The 25,703-nt window shown below is 36.7% G+C and overlaps 2 protein-coding genes across 2 annotated transcripts; both read left to right on the top strand.

The window, feature by feature from the left end:
- Positions 1–12,405: 12,405 nt before the first annotated feature.
- On the top strand, positions 12,406–13,566 carry LOC110919041 (uncharacterized mitochondrial protein AtMg00810-like). Its single transcript, XM_022163319.1, has one exon. The coding sequence runs from the start codon at positions 12,406–12,408 to the stop codon at positions 13,564–13,566; it is 1,161 nt and encodes a 386-aa protein (XP_022019011.1).
- A 1,644-nt stretch (positions 13,567–15,210) lies between these two features.
- LOC110917602 (transcription factor MYB13) lies at positions 15,211–23,645 on the top strand. Its single transcript, XM_022162110.2, has 3 exons — positions 15,211–15,450; positions 16,144–16,273; positions 22,854–23,645. Exons 1-3 carry the CDS (start codon positions 15,318–15,320, stop codon positions 23,563–23,565), a joined length of 975 nt encoding a protein of 324 aa, XP_022017802.1. The 5' UTR covers positions 15,211–15,317; the 3' UTR covers positions 23,566–23,645.
- The last annotated feature ends 2,058 nt before the right edge of the window (positions 23,646–25,703 follow it).

The following is a 25,703-nucleotide window of genomic DNA, read 5'->3' as shown; positions in this document are numbered from 1 at the left end:
TAAAACTCGGCAGGATCACAATGGCTTCATCCCCCAAACAGAGGATCCCTCCACCATTTGTAATCCTACCTATTGTCCAAAGGATCCTTGATCCTTAAACCTAAAACTATTGTTCAGAGTACAGACCATCATTGTTTAAAACATCACAACCACAAAAAAAAAAACCACTACCAAATTTAAAAAATTGGGCTTCGGCTATGTCTAGAAGTGTCCATCATCGCCCAATCATGCAGCCTACACCTTCGCTGCCTCATCATCCCCTCCAGCTCCAGTATCCTTCTCCTGATCCTTGCCACTGCTACCAGCCTCGATCGCCAGAACCCCTTCAGCCTCCTCCTCATCATCCTCCAACTCGGCCAACCTAGCCTTCCAACCTTCCATGTCCCAGTTGCTCCTATCAAAGGCAGGATCCTGAGCTTCTTGAGCCATCTGTATCTTGGTCTTGTACATGGCAATGGCGGCGGAGACTTTAGCATCCTGTGTGATCTCGTGCTTCTCGTAGTCAGCATTGATCAGATCCTTGGCCGTCTCAGTTTTGGCATTTTGGAGGTCTTTTTGGAGGTCAGCAATTTTGAGGTCCTTGAGCATTGCAACTTGCTGGAGGTCTGCATACTTTTTGTCCAGCTCTTCAACGCTCCCAACGTAGTCTTCAATCTCAGCAAATTTCTACAAAGAAGAAAATGCAAAGATTAGAGTCTGGTGATCCTTAAATGGATAGGATAACTAATCTAAGTCAGTGATCCTTACATCATTGAAATACTCGAGGAATTGTTGACAGATCAGAGGTAGGCCTTGAAGGTTGTCAGCTTCAGAGCTCTTTCTTTTCTTGCCACCTTTTCCCTTTGAAGTGGTAGCCTTGGTGATCACGACGGAGGGGCTAGCAGCAGTCTTTTTCTTGGAGGACCTGACGTTGTCAAGATCAGTGACACTGAACTTGGAGGCAGACTTTGAGGATTTACCAGCACCTGCACATTCAAAACAGATAAGTATCCTTATCCTATTTCTATTTAACTGTTTACTTAAATTTTTAACTATATAAAAAACAGGATACTTACTTGACATCGTGACAGAACCTGAGGATTCTTCTTGTGAGTCTTGGGTGTTTGTCTTGAATGACCTTGTTGCAGGATCAAGTCTTCTAAAAGCAGCGAGCCTTTCCTCAGTGACAGGTGATGGTATAAGGTGTGAAACAGAAACAGCTGTACGACAAAAAACAAAAGGGGGTTAGTGATCCTTATACAACAACAAGATTTTCTGGTGATCCTTCTCAGGATCCTCTATCCTACCATGGGTGGTCCACTTCCTTGGCAGATCCTTTCCATATGGGATAGAATCCCTTCTGACAAAGAAGAATCGCCGTTTCCAGTTTGTATCATTCTTGGTGGCTTTGAAAATGGGGTGTTCTTCACCGGGTTTTCGCTTAAACAGATATCGGTGGGATCCAAATGTTGTGAGGTCATACATCTCTGCCAGTTCCGACATCCCTAGATCGATTCCTTCTTGCTGAATGATCCTCTCAAGGGTATATAAGACCCTCCAGATCATTGGCATAGCTTGAATATAGGAGATGTCGGTAAGGGAGAAGAAAGACTGGGTGAATTCAGGGAAAGGATACGAGGATCCTATTGAGAAAGGAGTGACTGGGAAAGCTACCCATCTCTCAGAAATGTAATCGCTCAGAACAGTGGGATCGAACGATTTGAAGTAGGTGTTCGCCGGAAAGCAGTGCCAAATTCTGTCTATTTGTGGATCAGTAAAGCAGCATCTTTCATTCACCAGATCTTTGATGATCCCCTGGCTCTTGAGAGGACTGTCCTTCTTATGATCCTTAACAGGAGTGGATCTCAGCATCATCTTGATTATGAAGAAGGTGAAGAAAGAAGGAGCAGAGAAAGAGAACGTAAAGGAAGAAGAGGAAGAGAGATACCTGATTGATCTTCGGATGTGAATTTAAAGGGAGTTTCTCTTAGATTTAAATGCAAATTGATCCCTATCTCTAACTCCTATTTATAATGATGATTTGCAGGATAGTCACTTCAGTGACGTCAGGTTTGTAACGGCTAGTCCGTCTTCAACGGCTAGTTATCCGTTGGCTTGTTGCGGATAAGAACAACAAAATACAACTCGTTTATTTACATAACTACTCCTTATATTTTGGGGGCAATTGTTAGGGGAGGATTTCTAAATGACCTGTGATCCTTAATTATTGTTGGGTTTGGTGATCCTTACTTCTGTGTCAATTAGTGATCCTCAGAAGTGATTCAGGATCAGGATCATGGATCATCCTAAGGATCCTTATACTAATGATTGTCTGCTTTGAATATGGTATTATTTTGCAGGAGTACCAGCTTGGACTTGGTCTTGGCGACGTTCCTGGAGAATATTCCATGTTTATTCCGCACGTGGTTGGTTAGAAGTGGACGTTATGGAGTCGTGGAAGACTTGCATGATTTGCGGAATGTTAGTTAGTGTAGTTATTTTTCTATTTTAAAGGGGTAGCGAGCTAATTAGAAAACACTTGGCTATTTTTTAGCTACACACACACTCGTTCAACTGCTCTCACCAGCTCTCGGCAATTTACTTAGCAATTTCACACATTTTTTTGCACAATATACTATAGTGATCCTTGTACTTAGCTCGCTATCATCTGAAGTTGTAACACATTTTATTGTTTAATTTGAGTTGGTGATCGGTAGTTTCCATCACCCGAGGTTTTTATGCCGGAGATCATTCATTGATCAATGGCTTTTTCCTCGTATAAATCTTTGTGTCACTTGTGCATTTCATTTCTGAGTGATCCTTATTGTTATTCTTCAATTCAAGCATCATACCTCACTACAGAAAGTTTGGTTACATTGTCTTAGCTTGATTTTTGACCAAAACACCTTCCAATCAGCTTTTTGTTGATTCTTCCGAGGCCACCTGGCTTTATCTCCCAAACCCTGCATAGCATACATTAGTTCAAGTATATTAACAGAAAAACAATATTCTGACAATTCAGGATACTCCTCAGGATCCTCATTTTCAACAGCGTTCACTTTTTTGCTATCATTCCTGTCATATGGCTTAGAACGATATGGTTTGTATGAGGATTCTGACTTCCTGTTAGTTGGTTCATATGTTGAGGACGCATTCATACTCTCTTGCATTTTCTTATCATCTTCCTGCCTAATATATCTCAAGGCCCTGTTTCGAGCTTCGTCCAAGTTCCTGCAAGGATTCATCACAAGATCCTGATAAAACTGGGAATCCTTTTGTAGTCCCATCTTGAATGCTTGGTCTGCTGTAGCAACATCAAGGTGTGGGATATCCAAGGATTCCCTGCTGAATTTGTTCACATAATCCCTTAGGGATTCTTAAGGCCCCTGTGTTATCCTGTAGAGGTCACTTGTTAGTTTTTCAAAGCTTCTACTACATGAAAACTGACTATTAAACAAATTAACTAAATGAGCAAATGATGTAATTGAATAAGGTGGAACATTTAGAAGCCATTTCAAGGCTGATCCTGTTAGAGTAAAGCCGAAGCCCTTGCACAAGCATGCTTCCTTAAGTTCTGGCGGGATAGGGTTAATCTCCAACCTCTCCCTATACTGGGCAATATACTCTTCAGGATCCGTCGTCCCATCATACGGCTTCATGTTAGGAGTCTGGAATCTCTTTGGGATTTCTGCATCACAAATGGGGTGAGCAAAGCGGGATATATTGTGACTATCCCGGGATACTTCTGGTATAGGCTGCACTATCCCAGGCACACTTGATATCATATCCTTCAAATTTTGAAGCTCTCTGGTTATCGCTAACGTCACACCTGCATCCTACAATGATCCAAGATTATTAGTAACAGGGATACTGGTGTTAACAGACAAGTTACCAGCTTGGTGATTCTGGTCATATCCTGGAGCGTATCCTGGAGCATATCCTGGATTTCTCACAGTTGACACCCTGACCGAAGAGGGTATCTCAGGAATATGACTCTGGGAATGGCTAGGCACAATATTCCCCCTGTTATCCTCAGTATATACTGCCGAACTGAAGTTCAAAGATCTAGGCTGCAAGGGAGTGACAGTATCCTCAATGGGCCTTCTTGAGTTAGATTTCAAGAGTTGTATCTCTCTCATCAGCATTTGGTTGGTCTCCTGCTGTTGCCTCATCTGTTCCTGTACACTACCAAACAAAGTTAGAATTTCTTCATTAGAGGCCAAAATAGGACCGGATCCATGAATATTGCGAGCGGGGATAACATCCCGAGCCACATGAATTTCAGTTCCTTGAGAAGAGGCTTGCGATCTTGGAGGAGGTGGTGGAAGCACCGAACCAATTGTTGCAGAGGTTGTAGCAGACATGGTGGAAGAGCTCATGTTTGATCTCGAGGCCATTGAAAATAGTGTAGCAAAAAGTTTTGAATATAGAAAACCAAGTAATGATTTTGCAAAAGTTTTTAGTAGAAATAGCACCACTATCCCCACGGTGGGCGCCAAATTGTTTTGGTCAAAAATTACCTAAGCAATTAAGTGATCAAATTAGTTTTGTGAGGTAGTGTGCTAGAAATACTTTGTGAAAAATACGTTAATTTGTTAGTTTGCAAAAACAGTTTCAGGATACGGCTCAGGATATCGAGCTGTATCTACAATCAAACAATGAGCAAAAATGTAAAGGTTGACACGTGATGTACGAGGAAAGCCCTTGATCAATCTAGATCTCTGGCATAAAACCTCGGGAGCTGACAATCGTTGGCTGCCTTGTTCTTCTTATTGCTTGATTAACAGGATACAATGCAGGATATGGCACGGATCAACTAAGTGTTACAATGCGATTCGAGTACAAGTGTTTGTGTTTGTGAGTGGTTACAGGTGGTAGAGAGCAAGAGTGTACGAGAAATTGTGTGTGTGAAAGTCGTGTCTTCCTATGATCCATGCATTCCTTTATATAGTAAAAGGAAATAACTAACTATGCTAAAAATCTGGGATATTATGCTAAAAATCCGGGATACTGAGATTATTTCCTTTCTGAACGTTGCCAGGCTGTTTCCACTCGTTTTCCACACGCTTACTAACTATAACTCCGGGATTTAAGCTTCCATAACCGTTACAACATTAATATCTTTGACCAATCTTCGTAACTTTCCATAAAACACGCCAATCTTCAATGTTGACCGTTACAAGAGCTATTTTTCCGCCATCAACGTCCTTATCCTAACCAATTTGAGCGGGTCTTCAGGATGACTTGGTCTTCATGAACGTTAATCCCTTGTAACCAACGTTTACAAGCAAATTGTTAGTAATAGTCAGGATACTGCCTCAGGATGTTACCAATATCCTGGTCCGGTATCCTGATCCGGTATCCGGATCATATACAACTAATAAAGAATCAAGATACAAGGTCAGGATATGGGCTCAGAATTTCACCCATAACACAACATATTTAGACAAAATACATAATTCGGGTGCAAAGTGCAAAATACAAGAGACTTATATTTATTTTTGAGAAAATAATATAAGTAAGACAATTAGTTAAAAATTCAAATTATTTTTAACACAAGAAAACATATACAAATGATAGTGACTTGTACTTGTGCGATACAAGTCTAGTGACTAATGTTAAGAAAACACGTATAGGTCACGACGTTAACTAAGCAAATCCGGTGAAGTTTACGACGCAAAGGAACGCAAAGTTGTGAGTTCATGCTCCCCCTTTTCTCTTAACTGTTTTCAGTTTTATAACTTCGGGGGTGAAATACATGTTACAAATATTACTATGTTTACAAATGGTATGATAACAGGAAGCACACTTGGTGAGAACGAGTACCAAGTGTGATGAGATATAAGAATACAAGAAATGCACTTGGTGAGAACGAGTACCAAGTATGATGCGTTATGAGAAATGATACGAGAAATCGTGTCACGAATAGGGTACATAAGCACCATTAATCAACAATATACCTAGACCGCAGAACAAAAGGTTAGATCTAACGGGTGTCGGGCAGCCACACTCTTGGTGAGGACGAGTACCGAGTAGTGCTTTTGTGTCTTAGAATATGCCAACTAGAAAAATGCCTAAGGTTTGGTGACTTCCTATGCCGTGTCACATGTTAATGGCCTTGCAACCCATTAACATCCTCATACATACAAGAATACTTTATTTACATAAGATTCATACCATAATAAAACTTGACTTATACTTGAGTACGTGGTGTACACAAGTAAACCTGAATTATACATGAGTACGTGGTGTACACATGAATACTTGAGTTATACATGAAAAGTTTATTTATACATGACACAAACTATGTTTTCATATAGAATATACAAACGTGAAATACAAAACTGCATGAATTCACACCAACATTATGTTGACGTTTTTCCAAAACTCACATGTATTTCAGGTAACTAGAAGTGGATGTGCACGCGGCTCTATTCATGCTTGCGGATGTCGCTTATGTTTATCTTTAAATAAAGTTGTAAACTTTTTAAGACAATGTTTTATGCTACCTCGCGATGTAAACGCTAAATTATGTTTTCAAATTATGAAATGTTCAGTATTGAAGTTATTTTTACGAGCATGTAGTATGTTTACCTTTCGTATGCTATGAGAACCTTTCATGATCACACCTCATGCTTCCGCCGCAGAAAGGGGTGTGACACTATCATTTCCTCTAGACTGGAGGATAGTGTTCCACCATTCTAAGGCTGAGTTCTTAAACAGATTAGAAGCAAACATTATTTTATCTTCTTCAGCACACTTGCTTATTTTTAAAACAGCCTCAGTCTTTTCTATCTAGCGTAGAACTGCAATGGGTCCTTCATTGCCTGAGAATTCTATTGGTTTGCAGGACCAGAATTCTTTATAAGAACAACCATATGGCATGGTTCTTCTTCTTTTGGGAATGGGCACTTGAAGTACGGGTCCATTGTTTACGCTGTGTTCTGGTTCAGTTAGTCGCTTACTGCTATGCTTACTTTTATTTTCTGCTTCCTTAACAGTTTAGATAATAAATGGCATTGCATCTATGATTCCTTGTGCCACTATATGTTGGATGGCACTATTATCCACTTGGTTTCCATTGTTATTGTTGTTTGGATTCTCATTATTCAGATTATCGTTATTCGAGTTGTTGTCGTTCTGGATATTATCATTCTGGTTTTCCCGATTCACTTCGTTGTCCGTCTGAATTTTAAACATTTACCATGCATTAATATCACAAAATAATATTTAACATAGCAAATCACATGACACGCACTTTGGTCAAAAGCGTCGATCATTGCGACTTTACTCTATTCATATAATATGCATCTATTACACACAAGTACTGAAATTAAATTACAATACCGACTAAAATTTAAAGTTACACTACTTGTAATAGGCATCCGTAGTTTTTTTTATACACATACACACATATTTTTATTATTATTATATATTATTATATATTATTATTATGATTATTATAACCTTCTCCACTATCACTTCTACGGATATGGATTCATCCAAAAATCCATATTGCGCTCGTCGTACTTCCAGACGAGTCGCTCTCCCACTTGTCTCATCCTTTCACTATTCTCTAAAATTTCCTCACCAAATGTCCTAAGTTCTTGTACGTTTTCTGCACTCTTTGGGGGTGCAGGTTCTAGGACTGGGTTCAGAATCTGGGGTGCGGGTTCTTGGTATGGAGGTAGAGGGGCCTGGTATGGGTAAGGATTTTCTAGAATCTCCCTAATGAATACATCGTTATCGTAATAGGGATCTAGAGGATCTAACCCTGGGTAGGCTCCTAGGTTCTGCATTGGAATATCTTCGTGTATCGGGTAACGTTGCACATAGTCCCTATTGTCGTCCCACCGTGGGTCGTAATTTGGGTCTAAGGGATTTGGTACGGGTACCCTAGGTATTTCTTCCGGATTAAAATCATGCATTTTTACTTGATTTTCAGGGTTTTCTATCTCCATTGGTTGGTCAGGAATTGGTGGTTGTGGTTGGGGTGCTGACATTTGCTCCAGGTTAGGGTCAGCTGCAGTGGTTGCTAAGATGTGGATATTGGCTATACCCCTATTAAGCATATCAGTGGGCATAAGCATCGGTTTCTCTTTTGGTTGTGGCTAGTGCTCTCTGCTCTTGTAACTTTTTCATACGCTTTCTACGCTCGTGTGCTCCCCTACTGAACCATCCCCTCTTTTTCTGAGGAAATGGCTCTTCAGATTGAGCCTTAAATACGAATATTCTTTCTTCCGTATCAGCAGAGTACCCCGAGAGGGCAACTGAGAAGAGGCACCTTCGCTTCTAGGCGAACCAGACAATTGACGGTACGCGTCAGATGGTCCTTGGTCGCTCATACTGTAAACTATCAAATAGTCAAATAACACATAACAAGAAAATACAATTATACACGTATTCCCGTAATTTATTTTCTAACAATTTGAATTTCGGTGTCAGCAGAACACTTTTGTGGCTGAATCAGTGGCTTAGCTCTGATACCACCTTCTGTCGTAACCCCCGTCCCCTTATCACAAACCCGGGAACGGGCGGCCGCGACCAGTTTCGGTGGTATCTTGTTTTTGTCTATTTTGGCAGCGGAATTTACATCAGGACCGTAGTTAGGAAATATTTTATCAGAGTAAAATACCACACTTTCATAATATTAAACACATGGGATAAAACCCAAGTTTTCAGTACACACATTTTCATAGGAATAAATCCTATTTTTATTTAATAAAAACATATATTTCTTTTAGGTAACTTTATTGCCACTTTTCCAAGCCTTCAGTGCTGTCCAGCTAGCTTCTAATTGGCTTTCACATTTTGTTACCTGAAACGCGTTTAAAAACATTTTGTCAGTGGGAAACAATGGTGAGTGAATCCCAGTTCAATCAAGTTTTAATAAAAACGATTGTACAATATTGATGGCGATCTCGCAGTTACATTTGTTTCCAAGTAATATCAATTACCACCTCGGTACTGTTGTTCCGACTTATGGTCATGTTACTCCTCGCAAGGCAGTAACAAATTTTTTATACAAAACCCCAAATTTACCAACTGTAATTGTATCCTTACAAATACTCAATAATTGTTTAATATATAATTAATTGTGTGAGGTTTTGTAAAAACAATTTACAAAAAATGTGATTACTCACATCGCTGTCTTAGATTATCCTTTAGGGTTTCCTGGTGACAATCTATAAATTACACAAATGCACGCGTGTTAGTATAATAACCCATTTTAACATTAGTAATACCCTCCCCGAGAAGGCATTTCAACGACTACGTCGGGCAGAACCACGACAGCCGTTACGGAACCCTAGATCAATCGGGCAGAGTATCTAATACGTATCCAGGGGTTATGATACTTACAACGGAGCAGAACTTTGCTACTTAGGGGCTATGCGTAAAGTAAGACAACGGGCTACGCGGCCCGCGTCAAAGGGGGTCAACGGCATAGCTGATCCGGGTCAGCATATGGTTTCGCCAGCTTTCACCTTGTTGCGGCCCGCGTAAGGGTTGAGGGGTGGCTTACGCGGCCCACCTCAAACCCAAAAATTTGATTTTTAATTATTTTTAATAATATTTAAGGTATTCGGGGTCCGTTTTCACGTATGAGGTGTATTTTAGGACATATTGAGATATTTTAAATATTTTTAGGGTGTCGAAAAATATTACGAGGGTGTCGGTTTAGGGTTGTTATAATACTTTACTAAGCTACGCGGGATCTGGGATGAGATTAGCTCGGTTATGCCTATGCTGAGATGCACCTGTGAAGGTTGTACCTGTGATATCGGAAAAAGACTTAGCGAAGCAAAAGAGACGGAGAGACTCTATGAGTTTCTCATGGGGTTGGACAACGGTTTTTCAGTCATCAAAACTCAGATTCTCGCTACTAAACCCATTCCGAGTTTAGAGGCTACCTATCATCTAGTTGCTGAAGATGAAAGGCAACGGTCTATATGTCTCGACAGGAAACCAGGAGCCAAGACTGCTGCCTTCAAAGTCTTCGTTCCAAGGCGAAGAGAAGAGAGCACCAACCGGGAAACAATGAAGCATGACAAGTCGGTGGCAAGGGACGCTCAGTGTAGCGACGTCACAGAACACTGCAATTTCTGTGGGAGAGACGGTCACAACAGAGAAGGTTGCTTCAAAAGAATTGGCTATCCCGATTGGTGGCCGGGAAACAAAACAAAACATGAAGGCACCAAGGCTGCATATGTTGAAACCAGTTCAAGTCCCATCCCAGGTCTCACAGAGAAACAGTATCAAACCTTCCTGAACACTTTTGCAGCGGACAAAGCCGGTTCGAATGATGAAGAAACTCATGTCGTCAACTTCACAGGTAAACAAGAAGATCAGGATGAGTGGGTAATGGACTCGGGGGCGACCGACCACATTACTCACGATCCGGATTTTCTTAGCAATAAAAAAGAAAACATTTTTGAAGCTCCAGTTACAGTTGCCAATGGAAACAAGGTTCCTGTTAAAGGAAGAGGAGTTGGCACCTTAAAAGGGGGCACTAAAATTGAAGATGTCCTTTATTTTCCTGAACTCAAATGCAATTTATTGTCTATGAGACAACTAACAAAAGAATTGCAATGCGCAATTTCATTCTTTCCTGATTTTTGTGTTGTGCAGAAACTCCACACCGGGAGCTTGATTGGTGCGGGTAGATGCAAGAAGGGACTGTATCGGATGGGGATGATCAAGAATGAAAGAAGAGCTATGGTTATTACTAAAGATATTTGGCATAAAAGACTAGGACATGCTTCCGCTGAGAAACTCCATGAGATTAGTTTTCTTAAAAACGTTGTCTTCAATAAATTGTGTGATGCTTATTCCAAAGCAAAGCACATGAGACTTCCTTTTCCCATTAGTACCACTAAAACAGTTAGTTGTTTTGATTTATTACACTGCGACATTTGGGGTAAGTATCGTACACCCTCATTCACATGAGCAAATTATTTTTTGACTATTGTGGATGATTTTAGCCGTGTTGTTTGGGTATTTTTATTAAGACATAAACATGAAGCTAGTGGGTATCTTAAGGATTTTCACAAGATGGTCCAAACACAATTTGAAAAAAAATATCAAGAAAGTTAGATGTGACAATGGAGGAGAATTTACCTCCAATGACATGTTGGCCTTTTATAAAGAAAGTGGGATGATTCTTGAAACAACATGCCCACACACGTCTCAACAAAATGGTGTCGTTGAAAGGAAACGCCGTCACCTCCTTGAGACGGCCCGTGCTCTTAGGTTCGAGGCAAATTTACCAAAAGTGTTTTGGGGGGAATGTGTTTTGACAGCCACCTATATAATTAACAGGTTACCCTCTAGTGTCAAAAATAATAAAACCCCTTATGAGTTGCTTTTCAACCAAGAACCCGACTACGGTTTCATGAGGGTCCTTGGTTGCCTAGCATACTACTGGAATACTGACACTAAAGGGGATAAGCTCGAAGAAAGGGGGAGACCTGGGGTCTTCTTAGGGTACCTACCACACACAAAAGGTTACAAAATCTATGACATTGAGAATAAAAAAAATAATTATCTCAAGAGATGTTCGATGTCATGAAAACCATTTTCCTTTTAAGGACATTCAAGTCCCTCAAAATGGTGACCTTTTTGATCTTGAAACCACCCCTACTGATTGCAACGAAAATCAACACCCAATTGGGCCTACTCAAAACAACAATCCATTAAATGAAAATGAGGGAGAACCAATTAGTGAGTTCCTACCCCAACAAGAACCCTCAACAAGTGGGCCTCTGCCTCCTCAAGAGCCCACTTCGAGTGGACTTTTACCTCAACAGGAACCAACTTTTGAAGCTAATGGGTCTCAAGATGAACACCTTGATCATGGTCCAATTGAAGGACGGGGCAAACGAACCAGAATTCCATCCACTCGTCTTGAAGGCTATGAAGTCAAGCTTTCCCCATCCATAGTCCCTGCGTCTCCAGCATCTAGTCAAGACTCGCCCCTTGTCCAATTTTGTTTCCTATGAAAAATTTTCAAATGCTCACAAAGTCTTTTTGGTGGCCATTAACTCACATAATGAGCCTAGAAATTTTGCACAAGCCATACAGGATGAGAGATGGAAAGAAGCTATGAAAAAAGAGATCCACGCTCTCGAAGAAAATGGCACATGGACTCTTGAAAATTTACCGGAAGGAAAATGTGCCATTGACTCCAAATGGGTCTATAAAATCAAGTACAAACCCAATGGGGAAATTGAGCGGTTCAAGGCTCGTCTTGTTGCAAAGGGTTTCACACAATAAGAAGGCATAGATTATCACGACACCTTCGCTCCCGTTGCCAAGCTTGTGACGGTCAGGACCCTCTTAACCATAGCTGTGAAACGAGATTGGATTATTAATCAGTTGGACGTCAATAATGCGTTCTTGCATGGGGACTTGCACGAGGAAGTTTATATGAAGATACCACAGGGATTTTCTAAAGAAGGCGAAACTAGAGTTTGCAGGTTGAGAAAATCTCTTTACGGCTTAAAGCAAGCTTCACGGAATTGGTATCAAAAATTCACATCCTCCTTACTCGACTTAGGCTTTCACCAATGCAAAGCAGATTACTCATTATTTATCCGCAAGCAAGGCAGCAACATTGTGGCGATTTTAATATATGTGGATGACGTAATTATGGTTGGAAACAACAATGAGATCGTTCAAGAAACAAAGAATGAATTGAATCGCCTGTTCAGCATCAAGGACCTTGGGGGCCTCAAATATTTCCTTGGCATTAAAGTAGCTCGCACTTCGAAGGGGCTTGTTTTGAGTCAAAGGAAATACACTCTCGACATTCTCGAAGATTGTGGCCTCCAAGGATGTCGACCGAGCTCATTTCCTATGGAACCGAGCTTGAAACTAGACAAAGAAGCTACGAGACCGAAGGTGGATGGTGGTAGATACCGTAGGCTCGTGGGTCGATTACTTTACCTACAGGCAACCAGACCCGACATCACATACGCTGTTAATGTCCTTAGTCAATTCGTCTCAGATCCTAGACAATCTCATCTTGATGTGGTTCATCGTGTCCTCCGTTATCTCAAGGCTACTCTAGGTCAAGGAATTCTTTTGTCACGGGAGAATAATTACAAACTTGTTGGGTATTGTGATGCGGACTGGCTTGGCTGCCCCTTCTCAAGGCGTTCACGAACCGGTTATTTGCTTTTGTTAGGAGGTGCTCCCATCTCCTGGAAAACTAAGAAACAATCAGTTGTTTCCCGTTCCTCTGCTGAGGCTGAGTACCGGTCAATGGCTTCTACTACTAGTGAAATTTTATGGATGCGCTGGCTCCTACAGGAACTCGATGTTCCTTCGGATGGTCCCACGCCTCTTTTTTGTGATAATCAAGCAGCTCTCCATATTGCCAACAATCCTGTTTTTCATGAACGCACTAAGCACGTGGAGATGGATTGCTACTTTGTTCGCGAACGGGTAGAAACTAAAGAGATACAACCCCTCAACATCAACTCAAGTATGCAAATCGCTGATCTGTTCACAAAAAGTCTAGGGGCTCCTCAACTCATATTGCTTCTTGGCAAGTTGGGCGTTATTGATCTACACGCTCCAACTTGAGGGGGAGTATTGGCGCATATATTTCCTTTCCTCTTTCTATCCGATGATTTCTCCTTAGATGCAGACCCCTGTTAACTATTTTCCATATTTAGTGCATGCGAGTTTTGTATTTATTTCCTTTCCATGTATCTCTTTTGATATAAGAAAATCAATAAACAATTGAACCTTGTCTTGATATCATCGATTTGTTCAACATAGGATGCAAAGCCTTGTTATTTTCAAACTTTATTTTGAAAAAAGTCTAGTTTGTAAAACTTATTAACGCATGTTGTCTTTTGCTACTAAACAACTTATGACTTGTATTTTATATTATGTTAATGGATGAACATCGTGCATGTTTTATTTTTTGTGGGTTTTGGCTCTGATACCATGTAGGAAATGAAACTCTCACTATGACTAAATAAGTTACAAGAGGATCATACATATAGACAAAGAATGAATGTGAAATTAATAACAAACATCAATGAGAATAAATGAATAACTATGGAGACTCTTGAGTGTTAGGAGGAATGTGATAGGTTGTTAATTTCATATTGTTTGTTTACTTACATCATACGCTATGAAAACCGATCAAGTCACACTACGCGCTTCCGCCTCTAATCCGGGTGTAACAGTATTCACAATGAATTCTTTATTCATATCCCTTTATTATATTTGTTATTATTCTAGGTTAATGTTTATTACAAAAATAGGCTTAAATTATTATTATTTTAGCATTTTCATAACATGACAAAGATTACACCAATCCAAAAATATGTAGGATAGGTATAGTATACGATCCTTTTACAAAAAGTTTCTTCTTTAGTGTTCTGTATTTAAAGCTTGTACTGTTAAGACAATCATGACACTTGTTCGTTCCTTTATATTGTACAACCAGGCCTAGTGTAATCCAGACACTCCAGTTTTGAATCTTTATACTTGTAGATTGTTAATAAATAACTTGTCAATATATCTATACTATATAATAAAAGAAACCTGTTTTAGGACACTTGTCATTCTCTCATTTAATTGATTAAAATTATTAATAATATTAATAATAATAATATTTAATCTAATCTAATACAAATAATAATAATATTTAATCTAATCTAATACAAATTCTTATTATTAATTCAATAACCTATTGTTAAAAATAGAATCTTAAATCCTAGCTAAACAAGTTTCGAAATTCATAATAATATTAATATGTTAGACTAAATATATTACTGATATATATATATATATATATATATATAAAATATATTATTGATATATAACTAAATTTATTATCAATAATATTAATAATAGGTTTAGAATCAAATACAAAGATTCAAAAAATAAGAAGTCGTACAAAGGATATCAAATAGGCTCTGATTGACCTCATTCAATCGACATTAAAGCTGCCTTATCGAACTCTACAACATTAATTAATATGTACGAGTTGATGGGTTACATTTATATTAACTCATTTATGTCAATATGGTATGTAAATGTCTCTGTCTTTGTTTTGCATTTACAGGAAATATCTATACTATATAGGTTAAATTGTTCAACCTGTGTAACACACGGAGAACTAACCTAGTTTATTATATATATAATGGGTCAGTTAAAAATGTTTCACTACTTACCTTCTGAAGAATTATATCACAATTCACAAGTATATAAAGAAGTTGGGTGTGTGACCTCTGCTGCATAATATCCCTCCCACCAAACCCCATCCTTCACTTTTCCTCCAATTTTTATAACAACCAAAAATTCAGCCCTTGTGAGAAATGGGAAGAGCACCTTGTTGTGAAAAGGAAGGACTAAAGAGAGGAAGATGGACTTCTGAAGAAGATGAGACATTGATCAAATACATTCAAGCCCATGGTGAGGGTTCTTGGAGGTCGTTACCCAAGAATGCAGGTACTAAACCTCACAAACTTCAGTCCCCTCTTAATGTTACAAGTTATTGTTCAAGCTATATATATATATATATATATATATATATATATTTCACATATAGTCAGGAAAAAAAAGCAAGAAAACGCAAATAAGGAGGTGTTTGGTGTTGCGTTTTCAAAATAAATTATGCGTTTTCAAAAAAGATTTTGCGTTTTCAAAACTACGTTTTGAAAAAACATGTAGGTACATACTTCTCCAAAACTGTGTTTTGGAGGCAGATAATCACTTTTTCATCCAAACACTTTTTTAGATTATTTATGTTTTACAAACGCAATAATCAAATAATCACTTCAAAACGTAATCCCAAACACCATCTAAGTGAATGAAAACATGTAAATAGAAAACAAACCCTAATATAAGATTTCACTACACACAATCTAGTCTCAAATTATATTCATGTTGCACTGCGAATTAGAGGACCTTAAACCAACGAACAACGACGTCGGTAGTCCTTCAGTAAAAGCTATAATCCTCAGGAGTCGGTCAATGAAGGTACATGGGTAATATACTTCACCGACGGATTACTTAAGTATGATATAGTTATGAGCGGAACCTGAGTCAAAGTTGTCATCTCAATACCAAGAGAGAGATAAAAGTTGTTTTCCATAGACTTTATTGCTATTTAATTTACAATAATTACTTGGATTTTGGAAGGACTTTTAAGGTGCGGAAAGAGTTGCAGATTAAGATGGATTAATTATCTTAGAGGAGACTTGAAGAGAGGGAATATCACTAGAGAAGAAGAAGAGCTGATTGTCAATTTACACCAATGCTTGGGCAACAGGTTTGCCTTTGTTCCCCTTCTTTGTACTGTAAAAGATAAATAAATAAAGTGTTCACGTCCCTGTGATAACCGATAATGGTTAGATATACGAATACAGTTTATGCATTTTAAAGCTTACATGATGACCTTAAGACCGGTCAGGGGAAGTCCACAAGGTGGGTTAATCATTACATGAAGTCTGAAACACTACAAAAACTTATCTTTTATATTTGAGCAAGAAATAGTTATATCTTTTTTGGTTGTTTCCCAATTAGTTATATGACATAAATTCCATTTTAATTATGAAACAACTAGAATTAATGATTAATTTGAGGGATGACCATGTTCGTAGGGCATGTTAGATTCTGCATGATTGGATCAAAGTTAATAATTGTGTGAGTTCAAATAAAAACTAATGATATGTTTGAGAATTATGAACCATTTTATACACTATTTAACACAATTAATTACTTATATTTATATTTTGTTCACCAATGAATGTGAATCTCCCTATTTTATATATATATATATATATATATATTGTTGATGAAGATTCATAAATAATAATTTTAATTTTATAATAACATATAGTTTTTTTAATTTATTATTTTAATAGTATAATACTTAATTATTACATTTGCTTTTCATTTTATAACATATTTTCATTTTTTTTTTCTTTTCTTGAACCATATTTCCTCTATACTTATGTTCTATTTTTATAATTATTTTTTCTCTTTCTAAATCATATTTCCTTTTTTAGTTAATTAGATATTTTATTAATAACTTATATTCGTTTTTTTTTTCCCTTGACATTCCCGTATAAATTTTGGTAAAAACAAACATGTATTCAAAATAGAGTATTTATTTGGTATCATAAAACATTACGATAATAAACTGAACCGATTTTCTGACGGTTTAGCTTTCTAAACAAGATGCTTCTTTTCAAATAACGTTTGTTTTACCTTATCATTTGCTCCTTTTCACCGCAACACGCGACGTCAAAAAATCTAGTTTATATAACTATTCAAAGAAGATATATATATTATATTCACTTGATATTACACGTATAAATCCACCAATATACGTTCAGACGATAATAACATATATTTAAAAACTATTAATATTTAATCCTCAAACAAAGTTAAAAAAAATGGTGCGTCGTTTGATTTAGTTAGCTTTTATATAATTGTTTGAATGTCTAGGGTTATTGGTAAATTATGGATTAATTGCCTTGCAAGTTTATTTTTTTGTTATGCACTTGCTTTGCAAGTTTATTTATATATTACGTATTGAGTCAAGGTTAAATAGCAAGCTTTGGGTCTTTATTATGTAAGCTAATTTCCGAATTTAAGAAGATTTTTTTATTGTGTCGAATTCTATTCACAACACTAATTTTGTTCTTCATCTATTAATTTTTCGTCGATTTCAGAATCAAGCAACTCGGTTGGGCCAACAGAAACCACCCAAAACATATAGCCGTCTATTAATTTATATCACTATTAATTTATGGGTGATTATGTTTATTCATATAGTGTTACACAGTCAAATAAGAACACAAGAAAGTTTTAAACCATGATATTACAAATGGACCCAGTAATTTTTTCATTGTGGTGCGAAATATTTTTAAAAATTTTAGGTGCCTAAATATATAAATAAAAAATTCGATTAGGGTCGGGTCGGGTCATGTAAAACAAAAAAACATCAAACTAAATCTTATATAATCATAAGAAACACGTCAAACATTGTTACAAACATATTTAAAATGTCGCCCTATGGGTTTTCAGTTTTGAAAATCTATCCAAAACATCATCTCACCCTGCGGGTTTTAATTTTTTGAAATCTATTCAAAATATAATTTAGAGGTACTTTCTTAAGTAAGTCTTTCTGTATCACATACAAAATAAGCTAACAATGATCTTCAAGTGTTCAACCATCAATATTCCATAATTTTCAAGATTATTCACATCAACAAATTTTGAATTTCAACTTTTCAAACCCTATACTAGAATCATATAATCAATAAGAGACAACAAACCATCCTATAAAGACTAGAACAACCTAAAAATACCTCAAAACATATTAAAGTTTAAACATTTTTAACAAATATATGTCTATTATCTCTTGAACAAACCACATAAACATCAAAATAACTAAAAACAAAACAAGTACCTGTATAATATTTGCATTTCGAACTGGTCGGTGGCCTGAATTTTTCCTGTCGTCGAATGGGGTGGGGGTTGACGTCGTTGCACGTCGCTGGCAGTGGCAGCAGAGGCAGAGGGAGGGCGGGAATTGGAATCGTCGATTGGGTTTGTTGGTTAGTGGACTGATTTTTGTTTAATTAAATTAGTATTTTGGTTGGGCTATGAATGATATTAACTTACATAATTGGGGTTGATGTTTGGTTACAATAATACAGGTTTTATTAAAGGAGTTAGTGAGCTAACTTGTTTACATAATTGGGTTGGGTTTCCATCCGTGTTCACATTTTTTTTATATAAATTCCTAACATTTTTTCTAAGGAGTGCGTACGAAAATTTACAAGGGGTGCGGTCGGAATTTTCCAAAAGGACTGTCGGGATATTTCACGAAAAATAGCACTAATTTTTTTCTCAAAGGGTGCGGCCGCCCACCAACGCTATAAGGTGGGTCTGCCAATTTAATCTATATTCTTTGATCCTTTCACATTTAACGGTATAGATGCATGTGAAATGATCTTCAAATATCAACCTAATCACATGTGAATTTATAAATAGTTTGATTTTTTTTTTCAATTCTTTGTAAATTTAATTAACGGTAAACGATAATACGTATAATATGTACGATATGTATATGGATTCTCAATTTTAAGTTGTTTCATTTGTACATTTCTCTCTGTGTATGAAGATTTACATTTGATGATTAACTTTTTTATTTCTTTGACAATTTCTAAGTAATTATTACCACAATACCCTACCAATATCATCTCATACAAAATAAGACTTTTATATGGATTTTACTTTTCCACATAACAACTATTTCTTAAAAAAATAAATTTTGAACATGATTCATGGAGATCCTGTAAAATCAATTGCATAATGAATGAACGGTGACAATAAATATTTTGCGTATTTTTCGGGTTTAAATTGGGTGGCTTGAAGTCACATGTATGGTACTCACGCTAGGTAAGTACTTGATACTTTATGATCTAAGGGCTCAAATCACGGGTACATGGACCATAAGGCCATGGGGTGTACTCTAATATCTAGAGTGTTAACAATGACGTGACATGTTAACTAATATTGCAAACCACTCCCTCATTGTGTTAAAGTGCATTAAATGAGTTATGTGTTAACATGTTAACTCAATGTTAAGAGATTAAATTAATTATTATTTTCTTTTTTAGACAAAACCGAATGTTAAAGTGCATTAAATAAGTTATGTGTTAACATGTTAAACCATTTCCTTAGAGTGAGACAAAGTGAAATGAGAAAAAAAAGTTGATGTATCACTTAGGTGGAGTTAAGTTAGGTTAAAATATACCCAAAGGCCAAAGATGTGCGTACACTTGATCAAGGCATACTAAAACAATTTCACCTCTTCGACCATGAATGCCACTTAGGCAAAGTCTTGCAAAAGCATAATTTTAGTTTCTTTTAAACACTTAACTCACACATTCACTACTTCAACTCATTAACAAATCTACACATTTTGTTCACTATATAAAACGAACTCTCAACCTTATGAGCAAACACGTTTTCTTTACACGTACTGTTATGTTACAAGCCCTTTTAATTAGGGTTTAAGAGGTTCAAACTTATTTGTTGCTATTAAAGACAATAATTTATGTTACAGTCATATAATCCATGTTTAAGAAGGATAATTGGAACAAAGGGACGATCAGGGTTGTCTCTGAAATTTACAAAAAAAAAAAAAAAAAAGGCACTGTGAGAGATAAAATTTTTTTTTGGCTCTATTCTAAAATCTCCATTTAATATAAACTAATCAATCACCAAAATTTATGTGGATGTAATTATTTTTAGCTAAGTTTAGGAAATAATTTATTAATTAAAGGAAAAAATGCATTTGACAAAATTAAGAATTAAATGTCAATAACAAAAAAAAGGCTAAAAGAAAGAATTTTTTTTTTTTTAAAAAAAAAAAAACAAGATAAAATTTTTATATCGAATCATAAAAACAGAGACGATTACAGACTAATGGCAGGTAGACGAGCAACAAGTTGCGCCGCTACCCCTTTCTGAATAGCAAATCCTACCCTGCTAAACACAAAATTCTGTCACTTAACATGCGCGGTGTTACTGCTTACCACCTGCTGAACCCGCTTGAGAAACCGCACCGCGTCAGGGGCGAAAGCGCCAAAAGTATCGAAAGCGAATGGGACGAACACGTGCTGATTCTCGATGCAAGCTTTCTCATGCTTAGCTACTTTGGCCGCCTCTGCCTTAGTTATTGCTTGACCCGCCACAAACCCGTGGTCCCTTAGCCCAACGAGGGGGGACACACCTGTCAAATCAACACACGCGTGTTTTCCTCCTTCCCATCCAAAAACAAGAATGTCAGCGGACCGTAGGGTAGATCTCCCTTCTAATTGATCGGTCAAGAAGTTCACCGGAGCTTCCTTTTTCGCCGAGATCCCTGCCCGCTTAAGGACATCATAAAGAATTTGGAGAAGCCGAAATTAGAACCCGCGTGTTCTTGTTGTTTAGGCAAGACAACCACTAGTAAGGGGATGTTTGGTAGCCTCTTAATAACCATTCAGATGCTACCTCTTAATGATTTAAAACCTCTGAATGAATAAGAGGTAACCTCAAATCTGAATGGTTAAGAGGTAACCTCTGAATGGTAAATCATCACATCTCACATTCTTCAACTTTCTCACTGGTAAAATTCTTAATGGTTCCATTAAGAGGTAGCCTCTTAATGACCATTCAGAGGTTACCAAACAGCCCCTAAAAGGGCTCATTTATGTTATATAGTGATTCAGTACATATATATTCTATCTTTTATAACGTAAATTATCTATATACAAAATTAAAAAGATTTGGGCCCTCGAAGGGTTTGGCCCTTGTACCGTCGTCCACCCCGCACCCGTTACGGGCCGGCTCTCGGACAATGATATTGTTTTTGGGTATATGGCTAATTAAGCCAATACGTATTAGGGCACACACATTCATTTCTTGATCTCTTTTTATGTAAAGTAACTCAAAAACACAATTTTTCTCTAAATTTTGTTTAAATTTCAAAAATATCTCAAATCATATTAATTATTCATTTATACCGATATCTTACTTTATATGTTATTTATACCTATATCTCTTAGGGTCTGTTTGGTATGTGGTAATAGAATGAACGAAGGAATGGAATGGACGAGGTAATGGAATGGACGAGGGAATGCAATGGATCATTATCATTCCATGTTTTATTTGGTTACCATGTGTGAATGAAATGAATTATTATTGTGTATTGTTTAAAGTAGGCAAGAAAAAGGAGTAATAAAATCAGCAGAGAGTGGTGGTGGTGGTTGGTGGTAGTGATTATGGGTGGTTATTGGTGGCGGTGGTGGGTGTCGGCGGCGGCGATGGGTGGTGGTGGTGGCGGTGCGGCGGTGATGACGATTAGTGGTGGCGGGAAGGTGGCTGTTGGTGGTGGGTGGCAGTAGAGGTGGCGGCGGCGGCGGTTGGTGGTGGCGGTGGTGGCGGCGGCGGTGGTGGCAGTGGTGGTGGTGTCTACGATGGTGGTGGGCGGCGGCGGCGAGTGGCGTTGGCGGTTGGTCGCGATTGTGGGTAATAACGGTGGCGAGTGGGTGGCGGCGGCGACGGTGGCTGTTGGAGTGAGGTGGTGGCGGGTGACGGGTGACAGGTGGCGGCGGTGGTGGGTTGTGGCGAAGGTGGTGGGTTGTTGTGTTGATGAATGGTGCAAGAGGGGGTGGAATGGAAAAAAAACATGGGAGGTGGAATGAATGATTTTGAGGGAACGGAATGCCTTTTGAAATGGGTGATTCTATTCCATTGACCAACCAAACACCTTTTTCTTCATTCCCTCATAATCATTCATTCCATTTCACATCTTATTCCTGCATACCAAACACTACCTTAGCTTATTTATCTCCTGTTTACACACATATAGATAGAGAGTGGTGAACAATTACCATCTATATATAGAGAGTTGCAATTAATTTCTACTGTATGTTTTAGAGACGGAAAGTATAATAAAGAATGAGACGTGAAAGCTAAATAAGTGAAAAACCATATTTCCTTCGTACTTTAGAGTACTTTAGAGATGGGTAGTAATATAGAGCGTCGGATATTAATGCTTTTAGGATATATTTATCTGTCATAGTAAAAAAGGAAAAAAAACAATTTACGATATTTTGAGTTTTAGATACTAATTGAACCATATTTTTTCTTAAAAAATAAATCTCTAATATTTTAGATCATGCTATTCATACATTCATCGATGTATACCCATTTCTAGTCATGTCTCCAACACAATGATCACTTATAAGTTACAAGTCCAATATCCATAATGACTTGTTTGTATGGGATTTTAATACGTATTTTTTTTATGTCTACATTCTTATAATATTTACTCGGTTTTTTAGATGGTCTGTGATCGCTAGCCATTTACCTGGACGAACAGATAACGAGATCAAGAATTACTGGAACTCTCATCTAAGCCGAAAAATGTACATGTTCTTACGAGGTAAAAACAACTCAACACTAACCTCAGTGGACATAACAAATATAGTTCAAACATCCCGACGAACTGGTCGCGTTAGCCGTCACGTCGCTAAGAAGTATAACAAGAATAAGGTGGGTGGTCATATCAAGTCCCCATCACCACCAATTAGCAACTACTCATCCCTACAAACAGTAAATAAAGACAAAAGAGATATACAAAGAATGAGTAGTAACTCTATTTCCATGAAGACATGTGACATCATAGATAAAGTTAGTGGCGATAAGTTGATTCTTGAAGAAGAGAGAGAAAATAAAGAACCAGGACCAGATGAAGTAGGGTACCAAGATGATGAGTTAATGAATATCAACAACTTTTTAGTAAGTGGGGAGATGGACTTGGATGCTTTATCGAGCCTTCATGATGAGGAACAAACAGGAAAAATTGTAAAAGATACAAGTGTCGAATGTGCTCAAAAGAATTTAGCAGAAGACAAAAGCATTAGTTTGAGTTCACCAATATCATTAGGGTTTTGCTCTAATAGGGAAGATATGGAGTTTGCGTTTGAGGATGTTGGTGACGACATGATGGTTTGGCTGTGGGGAGATGATGATATAGAGTTCAATCACTACTAGGGTTTTGTGTGGTTATTCTGTACTTTCCCAAAATATATATTTATCAACCTACATTAATAAATTCTAAACACTTTTTTTTTTTTTTTTTTTTGAAACTATCTAAACACTCATGTTAATTATGTAATGTTTTTTTGTTGTTTTGGTGGCCTTAGCTTGAGTTTGGCCGGTTTTAATGAAGTTTACCTTTAAAAAAAAAATCTAAACACTCTTGTACATGTTTAGTAAAATATAAATAAAGTATGTGTAAGTAGTGGTGGTAATCGGGCACCCACCAAGTACTTCGAGTAAGGCCGGGTAGTGTAACCGAGTAGTTCCATCAAGTAGTAGTACTCGGCCGATGTGGTAAAGAACTAAAGATGTGAAAATGTAGTGTAGTGGTTAGGTGGCACAATATTATTAAATAGTGGTTATTCATACTATCTCAAATTAAAATATCGGTGCATTTTACTTAGATAGCCCCTCCTTTATTTTGGCTTATACATATATGGTCTACGCTTATTTTTGTTTTGTCATATTCATCAAAATGCATGGCTTCAGTCTTCAGATCCATTGGCTTTGGACCAAAGCAGTTCTACGTCCAAATATAATTTAGAGTTAATTGCCAAAATTGTTCCTGAGATTTGGGTAGGTTTGCCATTTTCGTCTAAAATGACACTTTTGTATCAAATTGCCCCCAATGTTTGTAACTTTTTGTCATTTTCATCCAAACCATAAACTTAGTTTATTTTTTCTGTTAAGTTAATTGATATTTGGATTAAACTGGCAAATATAAACCACAGAGACGATTTTGGCAATTTACTCAAACTATTTTTAATTTCTTTTATTTAATTAATTTTGTCACATATATAATAAAAAAGAATATACACGCAATTTTTTTATGAAAAAAAAAATAATAGTTTTGTCCCATATTTTTTTATAAATTTTCATCCAACCACTAACTAAGTTAAAATTTTTTTTTTTCTATTAAGGTGAATGATGTTTTAAATTTTATAAATTAATACAGAAATTAATTTCCAATTTCTTTATATAAATCAGTTTTATAAAGAGAAAAAACTGGTATATACTTTTCAATATTTTTGCTCTTAAACTGTTAATAAATATATGCATTTTGAAATATAAGAAGAAAAATAAATCATACATTTTCTATTAGTTTTGTTATTTCTTATCCGAAGAAAAAAGAAATCATACATTTCTCAGTTAATTTTTTTAGTTCTCATCTATTTTTAGTTTTTAGTTTATTTTTATGTAAATGTATTATTTTGCTTGTAACATATTCTATTAATGGGTGACCACACTATTTGAGTATTTTGGTCAAGGAAATGTAATAAATGGTGACGCTAGCTGGTTTTTCTTTGTAGTAAGCTTTATGTTATAACTCAAGCATTATGTAACTAAAGGTTGTGGGATGATACAATCAAACTTTGTGAATTTAGTTCAAACGTCTAATATTATCATTAGGAAAAAAACAAATTGGGTAATTTTAACAAACATTTTCATAATTCAGGTAAAAAAAAACAAAAGAATTTGTAACAGGCATATAAAACTTAAAGTTAATTTATTATAATTTAAGAACTAAAAAACTAATATATATATATATATATATATATATATATATATATATATATAGGGTAGGTTAACATACAAAAAGGCTTATCATACTTCACGTACGCTACGCTTCCAACCGTCCGATCAGGGGAATAATCACGCTTTGGACATGTAATCACGCTTTGGACATGTAATCACGCATGGGGGTTGGTTTTTTTGGGAAAATCACGCATGGAACCAAAAATAACGCACGTTATTTTGCTCAAAAAATGTAATTACGCACGTTATATCCTTTGTCGCGTACGATAATGTAGGATAAGGCCTTTTGTACATTATACTTATTCTATATATATATATATATATATATATATATATATATATATATATATATATATATATATATATATATATATATATAAACTAAAAAAGTGTAAAAACTTTGCTTAAATTTTGAATTATATAATTATATTAAAAATTTAAGAACTAAAAAAATATTGAGACGTATATAACTAAATATTTATAAAAGTTTTTGACAAAATTTTATAAAAGGTTGAAAGTTGATAACTGTTTGAATAAAATAACGTTATAAAGGA

The sequence above is a fragment of the Helianthus annuus genome, chromosome 16, assembly GCF_002127325.2.
Source record: "Helianthus annuus cultivar XRQ/B chromosome 16, HanXRQr2.0-SUNRISE, whole genome shotgun sequence".
Classification (NCBI taxonomy): domain Eukaryota; kingdom Viridiplantae; phylum Streptophyta; class Magnoliopsida; order Asterales; family Asteraceae; genus Helianthus; species Helianthus annuus.
The sequence above is the reverse complement of the archived record's forward strand: the minus strand, read 5'-3'. Positions and strand labels throughout refer to the sequence as shown.

Coding starts and splice junctions, on each gene's coding strand:
- LOC110917602 (XM_022162110.2), top strand. CDS start 15,318: ATGGGAAGAGCACCTTGTTGTGAAAAGGAAGGACTAAAGAGAGGAAGA. Junction 15,451..16,143: donor GTCGTTACCCAAGAATGCAG/GTACTAAACCTC, acceptor GGATTTTGGAAG/GACTTTTAAGGTGCGGAAAG. Junction 16,274..22,853: donor CACCAATGCTTGGGCAACAG/GTTTGCCTTTGT, acceptor TCGGTTTTTTAG/ATGGTCTGTGATCGCTAGCC.
- LOC110919041 (XM_022163319.1), top strand. CDS start 12,406: ATGAAGATACCACAGGGATTTTCTAAAGAAGGCGAAACTAGAGTTTGC.